Consider the following 13,706-nt stretch of genomic DNA (forward strand, 5'->3'; position numbering starts at 1 on the left):
TGTCACATGGACACATAACTGCACACACACGAGTATTGTTAGCCAGGGATAAACATGTAGGGCTCAGTGCCCAAGGTTTTTATTAGTCTCCTCACCTAGACTGAACTGAATTATTGCCCACATGACTGAATCAATCTCCAGCACCTTTTTTTCCCCCTCCCCAAAAGTCAGATTATACTGTATGGCTCACAACCCAACCATCAATATATTTGGTGTTTCTGACATAGCTTGCCTGCTCCCATACTGTCACTTGATTAGCATAAACCAGCAGGGCCCACCAAGAACAAAGATACTTCTGTCACTCTGAAAATTCTGAAGCTCTATAGAGGCTCCCACACAGGAACCAGAAAGAACAACCAGCTGAATTCTTTATTATACAGCAAAAGCCATACCGCAAGACAAAACAAGACAGGAATCAAGACAGCAAAGGAAAAGATACATAAATCAATGAACAGACACATAATTCAGAAATAAACACACATTAACATAGCTAACTGATTATGAGAAAGGAACACAAGTATTCACTACAGAGAAGTCTTTTCAACAAGTAGTGCTAAAACTCAACAAAAATGCAAAAAAAGTTAATCCAAATACAAGTATTATGCAAAAACTAATTCTAAAAAAATAAGCCCACTATAACTTTAAAAAAAAAATCAGATAGGCTGGGCACCAATGGCTAACACTAGTAATCCTAGCTAATCAGAAGACTGAGATCTGGGGATTATGGTTCTAAACTAATCTGGGCAGACAAAGCTGTGAGACTCTTATCTTCAATCAACCAGCTAAAAAGCCAGAAGTAGATGTGTGATTCAAGAAGTAGAGCACCAATCTTGAATGAAAAAGCCAGGCAAGAGCACAAGGCCAAAAGTAGGCAGTATACGCATTAAAAAGGCACTACACTAAACTTAATTTCCTGGTTTTGACCATTACTTCATAGCATTAGGAGATGATATATGAAGGGTAAATTCCAACTCTGTTTTTCCATTTTTCCCTGTAAGTCTAAATAGCTAAGACTAAAAAGCTACAAGAATGAAATTCAAGTAAACTCTTATATAACACATCTGAGTAGTAAAATAGTTCCTCTATGTCACTTCAGAGTAACCAGTTAATTAACCATTAATAATAAAGGGAATCTCAAAAACAAATAGGTATAATTTAGAAAATTAAAGCTTTTCAAAGAAAGAGAATTTATTTTCAAAACAAATGTCTCTATTTCTAAAAGCAAGGGGGGAAAAAAGTTACATTACAGGACAAAGAAAAAAAATTAGAGCTTCAGAGCTGGTAAATATCTCTAGTCACTTAATGCAACTCATAAGGGAACAACAGTATCTATGTTGACATAAAAGTCACTAATTGTAGAACTAGGGTCAAAATTTTGGGGTTTTTTGTAGTCAGTCTAATCTTTTCATGCTATTTTCTACTTCACAAGTAAAAGATCAACTTTCCATCTGCTTCCAGGCAACCAACTTAAGGTCCTAAATCAGCAACAACTACAAATACAGATTATCTGTATCCTAAAACTAGGAGATAAATGAAAGATTATGAAAAGACCACCTAAGTGACACTACAAATGGAAGCGCCTCTGAGAGCAATAGGTTCTGGCTTTTGCTTTGTCACAGGCCAAATTACAATGATGATGATGATGATGATGATGATGATGATGATGATGATGATGATGATAACAATAATGGCAGCCTGAGTTTAAAATGTAGAACCAAAACAACAACCTCAACTCTTAAAATTTTTTCAGTTTGTAAAAACCATATACTTTCTCAGTTTCAGTGTACCTGTTAACTATGTAAGTTATACTTGTTAGTATTATGCTCACCTTTGGTCCTCAGCTCCACCCAGACCTGAGCCCCTCCCATCCCTGGAGTTTCTACCACACAGCTGGCCCTTCCCTCTCTCCACCCAGATCCATCTGGGCTTCCATCTACCTCACTTCCTACTCTCAGACCCTCTGCCACATAAAGGAGGTCACCATGTGCTCTCTCTCCAGGGGAAATACGGCTCCTCTGATAAACCTTGTAATAATCTTTCTCCTGTGCCTGCCTGTCTCTGTGTGGTCCCCTGGGATGGATGTGATGGATCCTTTCAATACTATCTGATTCAATTCACAGCATTCAAAATTTTTTCCATAAATATTATATATCTACTCTCTGCCAGTACTATGCTACATAAAGGGGACATGTTGAGAAGAAAAATTACCTTTACGTTCACTAATTTTTGCTCTGAAACACAGTCTCTGACTGGGAAGTTTAAATAGCCCAATAACTACTTATTTATATATATATATATATATGTATGTATATATATATATATATATATAATTTTAAAGTACTCAGGAAAAAGTGGCTCAGTGAAAGAGTGTTTGCCTTGCATTCATGAGGCCCTGGGTTCGATTCCTCAGTACCACATAAACAGAAAAAGCTGGAAGTAGTGCTGTAGCTCAAGTAGTAGAGTGCTAGCCTTGCACTGAAGAGCTGAGGGACAGCACCCAGGCCCAGAGTTCAAGCCCCATGACCAACAAAAATTAAAATTAAGGGGCTGGGAAGGTGGCTCAGTGGTAGAGCGCTTGCCTTGCATGCCTGAGGCCCTGGATTCGATTCCTCAGCACCATATAAGCAAAAAGAAAAAGGACAGAAGTGGCGCTGTGGCTCAAGTGGTAGAGCGCTGGTCTACAGCTGAAGAGCTGAGGGACAGTGCCCAGGCCCAGAGTTCAGGCCCCACGACCGGACCCAAAAAACAAAAATTAAAATTAAAAAGTACTCAAAAAAATACTCTGCTCATCCTCTCACAGACAGGAAACATATATGAAATAGAAACACTAATATTTAATAAATCAGTCATATAATATTTCTAGGATATGATTTGTACATATTATCTGTCATGAGATACCTGATTTTCCTTCCTTCCTATCTTATTTCCCTAGTTTTTTTCCCCATTTTATTTTTCTTCTTTACCTCATACTTTATATTCTTAACAATTCCAATATTCCTCCCATATATCATGTTTTGAGGTACTCTCAGGCTACATTCTGGTGCCTATGGCTAAAGCGCAAAACTTCTCAATTCCTTGGCTAATAGGTTAACTTTGTACCCAATATTCAAAACTAAATTCAAACTTTACTTCTTCTTTGAAACCTGAATGTTATTTTTTCTTTCCCTCCCTCCTTCCTCTCTGCCTCCTTCCCTCTATTATACATAAATATACCTATATAAAGAGATGACTTCTTTGTTATTTCAAGACCTTTTGTAAATTAATATCATATCACTTATAAATCCATCTTGTGATCTTGTTTACATCTGTCATATTAGGATTTGAACTTATTAAAAATTTTAATCCACATCAGTGTCCTCAGAACTTGTGTACTTACAATACAAAAAAGCTCAAAAGTACTAAATTAAACTTTATATTGCATTTAATTATAAAATATGTTGATATTGAATGAAAAAAAATTATGTTTAAAGGGTCACAACTATATCGGGCAAATTTAAACTTTTTCCTAACATAAAAGTAATATTAACAGGATAAAACAAACCTATACTGATAAGTCTACATGGAAGGCTTTACTAGATTGAGAAGAAAAAATCTTTTGAGAAAAAGTTTCTTCATCTTAAAGTTTCTTCCCCTTATCTCTAACAACTGTATGGTGTAGTTCCCTTCTAATTCTCTGTGATTTGATGGTCAAGCATAAGTGGAAGGAACAATAAGTTTGAGATTTTGATTTACCTATGTTCAGCTCGTCTCAACTTTCTGTAAGCCGTCCCTCCACTATCCCATCTGTACTAACATCACATTTCCAGCAAGTTGCAGCTTGCTATTATGACACACACACGATACCTTAGAAACTTACTGAAAAGAGGCTATGTCACAATGTGAAAAAATCCTAAGCAGTGATAAGCAGCATCTTTAAGTGTTTCTATTTATTTTCAACTAAATGGTAATGTTCATCAGGTCTTCAGGCATCCATTTTAACCTTCAAAGTTTACTGAAACCTTATTTAAGTAAGAGAGCCTTAAAGCAGAAATGAGTTAATAAAGTACCCATTAGCTGGTCACTGGTGGCTCATGCTTATAATCCTAGCTACTCAGGAGGCTAAGATCTGAGGATCATAGTTCAAAGCCAGCCCCAGCAGGAAAATCTGTAAGACTTGTATCTCCAATTAACCCCAATTAACCACCAGAAAACTGGAAATGGAGCTGAGGCTCAAAATGGTAGAGCACTGGCCTTGAGCACAAAAGCTCAGGGACAGTACCCAGGCCCTGAGTTTAAGCCTTACAACCAATCAAAAAAATAAAAATTAAATAGAAAAATAAAGTACACTCTATATTCAAGATGCATAATAGGAACTGGAGAGCAAAAGTGTCTAGACTAATGAAATACAGTGAGAACTGATTTTGGAGAAAAGAATTCACATTATAAACCATGGAAAAGCCAAAAGAAAATAATAAATCAAACTGCCAATTTCAGATAATCTGGCAGAATAAGTAGAAGCAGAAATGTTATTCAACAATTTCGAAAAGTGGGAAGATGAGCTTCTTTCCCCCCCTACAGTCAATCAATTATAGAATTTGGTCAATTCCAAATATTTTAAGACATAAAAAGTATTATAAAACTATTTTATATCTCAATCAGGTACAGTGACACATGTCTACAATCCCAGAACTCAGGAGACTGAAGTAGGAGAATATTTAACTATATCATAGAACATACAACAGAAGACACCCTTGAACCCTACTTGAAAGCCATGATGATTCAAGAATGGGGGGAGGGCCTGAAAAATGATGCAAAAGTCACTGTCAAAGATTATTTGTCACTTACAAAAGTGTAACATTTATTATTTTCTTGTATTCTTTTCAGTTTTTGGGTGGTGTCTTAAGAGGGGTGGGGCTCCCTATCCCCTTGGCTTTCTGAGATAAGAGTCTTACTATGTAGCTCAACTTAACCTAGACCTTGCTATATGGCTCAGGTTTGCCTTGAAGTCAGTCTTCTTGTCTCAGCCACCCAAATACTGGGATTATATGTGCCATTACACAGGACCATGCTGTCATTTTTTTTAATAAATACAAAACTATGTTTGTAGCTGCATCATTTTTTGTATGTATGCTAGTACTGGGGCTTAAACAGCTGACACTCTACTACGTGAGCTATACCTCCAATCCATCATTTTTGCTTGTTATCTGGAGATGAGAATCTCATAGCTTTTTCTTCAGAGGACAGCTTTGAAATTCAATCCCCATATCTCAGCCTTCTGAGTAGTTACAATTACCAGTGCCCAGCCTCTGAATCATTTTGTAAAGACAACCAACACCATTTACCCTATACTTGTTACTTCACATCATGAATATGAATGAATAAGGGGAAAAATGCTATCTTTATAGTGGACTCAAATAGAAAAGGGGGGAGAGATTAACTCACAACAAAACAAGAGGCAAATTTGACTAAACTGAAAATTCAGCCTTGAAAATCATGGCCCTATGGACCACAAATCAAAACTTGAGATTTCATTGTAAATCAAAAGGACAGAATTTAAATATCAATTACCATCATGAAACTCAGCACTAATGAAGGGTTTATGGTAAAATCTGGGCTGAAGGAGCACATATGTATCATAAGTGATAATTTTACAAAAGAAAATTAAAAGTTTAAATATAATTCATAACACTAGTACTAGCTTCTCTAGGTTACCATCCAAAGAATCAATAAATCCTACTTGCATATGTCAAGAAAGAAAGATATAATACAATTTGGCCCTTACCTTCAGAAGGTGAGGAGATCAGATTAAATTTGACCCCAAAAGGGAAAGTGCTGATTCTGGGAGAAAGCATTGCAGTTAGAAGCAGAGGGGAAGTAGTGATTAATTCTAACAGAAAAGAGGCATTTACTGAGTACTACTTATACTAAGTCAGTTGTGGATCAGGGAAGCAAGCATCACTCTTCCTATCTAGCAAACAAACAAAAAAATAAAGAAGAAAACTGTTAGAGGTGGGCTGGAGATATGATTCAAGGCGTAGAGAGCAAATATATCACCAAGCAAATGTGAAGCCCTTAGCCAAAACCCTAGTTCCAGCAATAATAAAAAGGATGAATGAGGGGCTGGGAAGGTGGCTCAGGGGTAGAGCGCTTGCCTTGCATGCATGAGGCCCTGGGTTCGATTCCTCAGCACCACATAAGCAAAAAGAAAAAAGCCAGAAGTGGCGCTGTGGCTCAAGTGATAGAGTGCTAGCCTTGAGCTGAAGAGCTGAGGGATAGCGCCCAGGCCCAGAGTTCAGGCCCCACAACCAGAGCCCCCCCCCAAAAAAAAGGATGAATGAATATACACATATATATACATACGTACACACACACACGCATACATGCATACATACATAAAGTGCTGTCAGGTGTCATCATTAAAAAGTAACCCTTAGGAAGCAAGGAGGGAGAACAAGTGCACTATGGACCAGCAGAGAAACTATGGGAAGAAAGCTTCCTAGGCTTAAGAATAGCATATGCAAAGGTAAATACCAAATAGTCTTTGCACAAGGACACAGCAAGGAATAGCAGTACAAGAGTCCTAGAACAAAGATACAGGTATAAAGAAGCCACATAAATGAAAACTATTTGATTGTAGTGGAATACCTGTTAAAAAACTAGCAGAATAAACACAAGCTGCCACTATCTCTGAAATGATATATTGTGAATACTCTTTAGAAAGATTTTTAAAAAGCATGTCTATTCTCTTCCTTAAAGTAAAATAACTCTGGATAAAGAACAGAGAGATCACTGATACCAAAAAAAATACAAAAACAGTTAAAAATTCTCTAGGTTGTTTCTAAAACTTAAAATTAAATATTTTGATATTCTTCTCTACTTTTATACTAGAGATATTCCAAACTTCAGTACAAATAACCCAGGGAATTCATAAAACCAAACAAACTACTGATAAGAATACTATTACATTGAGCACATACTTAATGTCTCAATAAAGTCTACCTATAGCAATCACCAAGACAGAAACTCAAAAATAGAAGCAGATGCCAGAAGTTAATATCTATAATTCTAGCTACTCAAAAACTGAAATCAGTAGAATTATGGTTCTAGAATTATGAGTTTGTGCCCAAGCCTGGGCACAAACATAAGACCTCATCTCAATCAACAGCTAGACACAGTTGTACTAGGATCCTAGCTACATAGGAAGTGTAAATAGATGGCTAGAGATTCAGCCAATCCCAAGCATAAATATAAGACCCTAAGGGTTGGGGATAGAGCACCTGCCTAGCAAGCACAATGCCCTGAGTTCAACCCTCAGTAACACCGAAAATAAAAATAAATGTAGCCTATTTTTCATCAGTAAACCACAAGTGTTCAATAAAATATATCAGTATATTCAAAATTGGTGGCGTAAAATAATGGTTTGAATGCTTTTGACATACCTTTAATATTCAAGACTATTTAAATAAGGAATTAAACTGGCCTACTATAAGACAATGAGGCAAAGTTGACAAAACACAGAAAAACAAAGCTAGACATTTTTAGGGATTATATATGGCAAAAGCCTTTTTAAAACAATACAAGAAAAAGAAGAAAGAAAAAGTAACTCAAAAAATAAAAGCATCCCATTTGATAGTTTAAAATTACGACGTCCTAAATATTTTAGAGTTAGGAAATCAGTCATTGTGACATTGTAATTCAACTCCACTCAATAAGAGCTCTCATATTAGTCACATCATGGCAGCAGAATATTCTGAGTATGGTTCACTGTGCTTAGAAAAGAAAAAATGCCTTTGTCTAATATTGTAAACATAAATGTAACTGCAATAAAACTTTGCAGAAAAAAATTCTGTATTTCATCTCCAAAACAGTTCAGTTTCAATTAAAGGTTTACTGAGTACAAAAATGTTTAATATCCTGAGTAGACACAAGTACACAAACAGGAATAGAAGATATATGAAAACTAAATAATGGCTGAAAGATTAATTCATCATAAAAATAATTCTAAACAAGTATATGCCTATATAAATAAGCTTAAAATACTCAAAGCAAAATTCCAGCTGAACTTACAAGAAAAAATTTTAAGTCCAACTATCACAAAAGGGAATCTCAACACTTTTCTCAACTTTTCCATCAGTTCTTCATCCTTTCTTAGCCTGTTCTGCTTAGATCAGAAGAGAAATATGAGAGACACCATCTCATTCCAAATTTTTATTCCACATTTTTATTCCTTCCCATCTCAAGTTAACAAAAACATACTGATCAAGGATGAAAGTCATGACTATTAGGGGCTAATAGTCAATTGAGATATAGTAAACCTCAAGAGAAGACATTTTGTCTAGTATAGGAATCATGAGTTGAAAATGGTAAACCTCTGAAGACATCGGGTACTAAATGTTACATTGCTGCCATCTGCTGGACATGATGTTCAAGTGCATTTCAATTATATTCACTTTTTTTTTTTTTTTTTTTGGTCGGTCGTGGGGCTTGAATTCTGGGCTTGGGTGCTGTCCCTGAGCTCTTCAGCTCAAACCGAGCGCTCTACCACTTGAGCCACAGCGCCACTTCCAGTTTTCCAGTGATTTATTGGAGATAAGAGTCTCACAGACTTTCCTGCCCGGGCTGGCTTTGAACTGTGATCCTCAGATCTCAGCCTCCTGAGTAGCTAGGATTACAGGCATGAGCCACGGGCGCCCGGCTCAATTATATTCACTTTTAAAAGGCCTCATAATAAAGAACCATAAACTATAGCCTTTATCTAGTAACATGAAGATACTGTCTCTAAATATTCTTCCTCTATATGTACAACTTTTAAAAAACTCTGTTAAGTCTAAGTATAATAGCTTATAACTGTAATCCCAGTTACTTAGAAAGAAGGCAGAGACTGAGAGAATGGCAAGTAAGCCTCAAGGCTAACCTTGGCAAAAAGTTAGCGAGATCATCCCAACAAATAAGCCAGATATGATGGCAATCATCTGTGATCCCAGCTGAGGGGGAGGCTATGGATAGGAGGATTGTGATATGGAGCCAGCCTCAGACAAAAACCTGAGACCTATCTAAAAGATAACTAAAATGAAAATAAGGGGTGGCTCATGTGGTAAAGCACCTGCCCAGAAAAGCCCTGAGATCAAACTCTAGAACCACTCCCACTTCCATCTTTACCCTCTCCCCCCAAAAAGCCTGGTAGCAATGTTGGGTTTGTTGTTTTTTTTCCTGTCATTAATTTATAGGCAAACAAGAAATTATATTGCCTGAAATCTACTTTGAATGTAGACACACACACACACACACACACACACACACACACACACACACACACACACACACACACACAATTTGATTTTTATGGGAAATCTCATCTTACATACTAAATAATAAATGATGAGTCTTTTTTTTTTTTTTTAATGTCAGGGGCTCCTGGAGTTTGCTGGGCTCAGTTTTCTTACTCAGCTGGCATTCTACCATTTAAGCCACACTTCCCTTTTTGTTGGTCATTTTGGAGATGTAGTTTGCCGAAGCTTTCTTTGAACTGCAATCTTCTGGATCTCAGCCTCATAAATTCAGGAATACAGGCACAAAAGCCACTGATGCCGACTAACAATGAGTCATTTTAAACACATCCATTACAGTGTATTCATATAACATATTAACCACATTACTCGCAACTGTTTCTTAAAATACCTGTGTATAATCAATGGTAGGTTTTCTAGCACTCACCTATACCTGGTTCCTTTGCTTTCCAGGCTCATAAGAAACTTATACTTCCTGTCCCCTTAATACTTTTATGTCACCATATGTGTAGTCTGGTCAGTAGGTGGTTAAGTGAAGGTGGCAAGTGCCACCTTCAAACCAAACAAGTAACTACACTGAGACAATATAATCTCTTCCTCTCCAACAAGGGGCCTCAAAAGGTCAAGCCCCAAAATCAAACTTGTAGGGGTCACTATAGACAGCTGCCTCAGAGAGCTATCCAGACCTTCAACAAACTTCTAAGAGTAAAAATTAAAACTCACTGTGTGCAAGTGGCACTGTGGCTCAACAAGGTAGAGTACAGCTTCAGCTAAAGAGCTCAGGAACAGCACATAGGCCCAGAGTTAAAACCCCACAACTAACAACAACAACAACAAAAATCTTACTGTGTAAAGAAACTCAGAGGTGGTCTGTGAATGGTACCTCTACATCTCCCAATAGCAGAGTAAGTGCTAGGTAAATGCTTTGCTATGGGCACTATCCTATGCACTGTGGGAAAGCAGAACTTCTGTTCACCAAGTAACACTTTGCAATATACCTGGAAATATTTCCAGAAAGGGCTGGGATGTAGCTCAGTGGCACAGCACTTGTGTGCAATGTCCTAGGTTATATACCCAGTACCAAAAAAGAAAAGATCCAAAATGTTTCCAGAAGTGTACTCCTCTCCCTCCTGGAGAATTTCTGGCCTAGCTGAACCTGACCAATATAGTACATCCATAGATATGTGTATATGTATGTATGTATTATAATGAACATGTGTATATGCATACATGTATTTAAATCAAATGTTATACATTTTGTGCTTATTATACACTTTATAGCCCTTAACAGACACACACATGAGTTCCTATTTCTCAAACTAGGAAAGTTATTTCATTAATTAAAAATAAGTCAATGTCTGTCAAAAGTTTCACTACAGTAAGGTAAACAAAGTATTTCAAAAGGGCATAAATCCATACATACTATGCTGTTCATTTCAGAAGACTCATAGCTGCCAACTGGATGCACATTTCCAATGGGTTCCAAGCCCTCTTCATCCCACATGTATGTTCCATCAGAACTATCCGATGGGGAGAGTTCAAATGAAGAACCAGCTCTGTAATCCGCATCTGGTGAAATCAAGTTATTTCCAGAAGTATGTTTTGTATATTCACTCCTATCTTCAGTTGGTTTAAAAGAGAAAGAAATATTAATTCACAAAATGTAATTACTTGTCATTTCTAAAAACTAAGCTCTAACAATTTAGTATATTATGGTCAAATAGATGGCCCAAAAGAGCATTCGTAACTGCAACATCTTCTAAGTTTTAAACAATTTAAAAAATAATAAAGAGGTAAAGTCTTTAAAATAACCTATTTCTAGTAAACAAAAAGAAAATTCACATAGTCATCTTTCACTTCTGCAACATTTCTGATAGCCTCATATTCCTTTAATATTGTCTAAGATATTTTTTTAACCACTGTTCAGGAAACTCCTTTCCTCTGTGTATGTTATTTAACTTCATAGTTGCCTCCTTATAAGGAAATAAACTTGCTCTCACAGTCCCTTTTGTAAGACCTGCAGACAATCAAGGGTTTGTGTGTATTTCTAGGTATGACCTAGTCCCTTGATTAGACCACATGCCTTTATCCAATCCTTTCAGTTCTTCTTTTAAGGCATATGAAAATACAAATATACTTTCTCTAGTATTTAATGCCAATATAGCTATCTATGAGAGGAAATGATTAATATAGTGTTACTTCACTTTCTTCAATTAAAGAAATAACATTCCTCAGAAAGTATCACTATTAAGATTGCTATAAAGGGGCTGAGAAGGTGGCTCAGTGGTAGAGCGCTTGCCTTGCATGCATGAGGCCCTGGGTTCGATTCCTCAGCACCACATAAGCAGAAAAAGCCGAAGTGGGGCTGAGGCTCAAGTGGTAGAGCGCTGGTCTACAGCTGAAAGACAGTACCCAGTCCCAGAGTTCAGGCCCCACAACTGACAAAAAAAAAAAAAAGATAATCCTAAATGTAAATTCAGTTATAATATCTAGGAGAAAGCAAGTAAATTCAAGGATGTTAATATTTACCAGAAACACTTAAATCTATCCATTCGTCAGTTTTACAAAAGGCTTTTTCATTTTCCTTGGGGGAATCAAATGTATCCTTCAAAGGTCCATTTTCATGTTTTTCTTCTTTGAGAGATATTTCCTCTGGAGTTATTCTAGTTCTGTTGGAGTCTTCTATATCAATAAAATCATCACTGAAATCTTCACTTAAATCATTCTTATCAGAAGATGACAAAGAAGACAAGGAAATATCATCCACATCATCACTCAGGTATCTAATTTTAGTATCATGTTTCATGGTCTGGTCATTTTCTCTTCTATAACTTTCATTTTCAACTACTTCTTGGTCCTTATTGATAGTATTGTCCTTAACTAAAACTGTAGCCTCTTCCTCTACACATGTGTCAGGAGATGAATTCTTATTACCATCAATTGTGATAGTCCCAGAAAATGGAGGTCGGCTGGATTTCAGTAGAGAAGGGTGAACCATCCTATAACCCAAAGTAGAAGTTACACCTGGACCATTTGCTAAAGCCAATTTCTTTCCACCAGCAGCATAAGGCCTATTAAATCCATACCCCAAATGTTCATTCCCATTGAGTACTTCCAAATGCCGAGAACTTCTTGTTAGCATACTTGACCGAAGAGGCACTCTAATGGGTAGCTGCTGGTTCTGATAAGGCTTTGTAAGATCAACAGCTCTATTGAAGGAATGTGATCTGGTTATAGATGAAGGGGGAAGGAATGAATTCTGAATGGAATGTGAAAAACTCTGTGACCTTACCATTCTTTCACAAGCCATAGACTTAATATTGTCTGGGGACTGTGCTAAGCTTTCTCCAGAACTACTTCGAGTGGCACAGGAATTTGCTCTGGGCCTCTGCATGCTACCAGCTGATCGATTTCCATAAAACCCATTCAACTGAGATTTTTGAGCACTGACTGAAGAATATGAAGTCCTTCCTAGTAATGTGCCTTTGGCGAATTTACCCAAATTAGATGGTCCAGAAAAAGACTTTTGGTTTACCTCCTCTGTAGACGATACAAACATAGTGGATGGCCTTGTTAACTTTGATGTGAACAAAGGAATGCTTTTTAAACCTCCCTTTACCCCATTTTTATCCAACATTCCTTGAGTAGAAGCATGTTTTTCAGGATCAATTAGTTTATCATGTGAATGTTGAGTATTGTTAGGTTCTTCAACAGTTTGTGCACTAAGTTGGTATTTATTTGCTTTTCTCCAATTAAAGGAATGAGACAATGAACAATCAGAGCCATTATTTTTTATATAACTTTTGACGTTACTACCCTTGGACGTTCCTAATAGAGTAACAGCTGTCCCATTGGGCATCGGCTTCAGTGTACTTCTTACAGATTTTGCACCATATTTTGGCAACTTGGAACCCAAAAATGTCTTGATTTGTGTCTTCTCTTCCATGAGCTATAAGGTACATCTGTTCTTAAATTGTGACAGAATCTGAAGAGAAAAAAAAGAAGGTAAAACACCCATAAGTAAGAATAATTCACGCCTATATAAATGTACATACACACTAACACAAAGAAAAATGCAAAGTAATTAGTGGCTCCTGTAGGCATCTTAACAAATATTGAATATAACTAATTAAAGCAAAACTTCATGCTGCAAGAAAATAACGTTTTTATGAATATCTTATTAAAAACTTGGGCAATGGATAACAGAAATGTCCATACATAATAAAAGTAAACTATCAAATATGAATAGATTGAAAAAATTCTACAGTGTATCTTCCAATTTTCTATCAAAATAGTTTTATTTTAGGTTATAAAAAAAAATCTCTTCTTTAAAAAATAAGAACATGGGGCTAGGAAGGTGGCTCAGTGGTAGAGCGCTTGCCTTGCATGCCTGAGGCCCTGGGTTCGATACCTCAGCACCATATAAGCAAAAAGAAAAAA

The 13,706-nt window shown here is 36.7% G+C and overlaps 1 protein-coding gene across 3 annotated transcripts in view; it reads right to left on the reverse strand.

Moving 5' to 3' along the window:
* The window catches only part of Ccser2 (coiled-coil serine rich protein 2), a 122,450-nt gene that overhangs the window by 75,352 nt on the left and 33,392 nt on the right, over positions 1-13,706 (reverse strand). For all 3 annotated transcript variants that reach the window (XM_042690258.1, XM_042690257.1, XM_042690259.1), the window contains exons 2-3: positions 11,796-13,251; positions 10,690-10,886 (exon numbers count right to left, since the gene is read on the reverse strand). In XM_042690258.1, the coding sequence (XP_042546192.1) occupies positions 10,690-10,886; positions 11,796-13,212 (1,614 nt within the window). In that variant the 5' untranslated portion in view covers positions 13,213-13,251. The remainder of the gene's footprint in view (positions 1-10,689; positions 10,887-11,795; positions 13,252-13,706) is intronic.

The sequence above is a fragment of the Dipodomys spectabilis genome, unplaced genomic scaffold (assembly GCF_019054845.1).
Source record: "Dipodomys spectabilis isolate Male_0828 unplaced genomic scaffold, ASM1905484v1 ptg000136l, whole genome shotgun sequence".
NCBI classification, from domain to species: Eukaryota; Metazoa; Chordata; class Mammalia; order Rodentia; family Heteromyidae; genus Dipodomys; species Dipodomys spectabilis.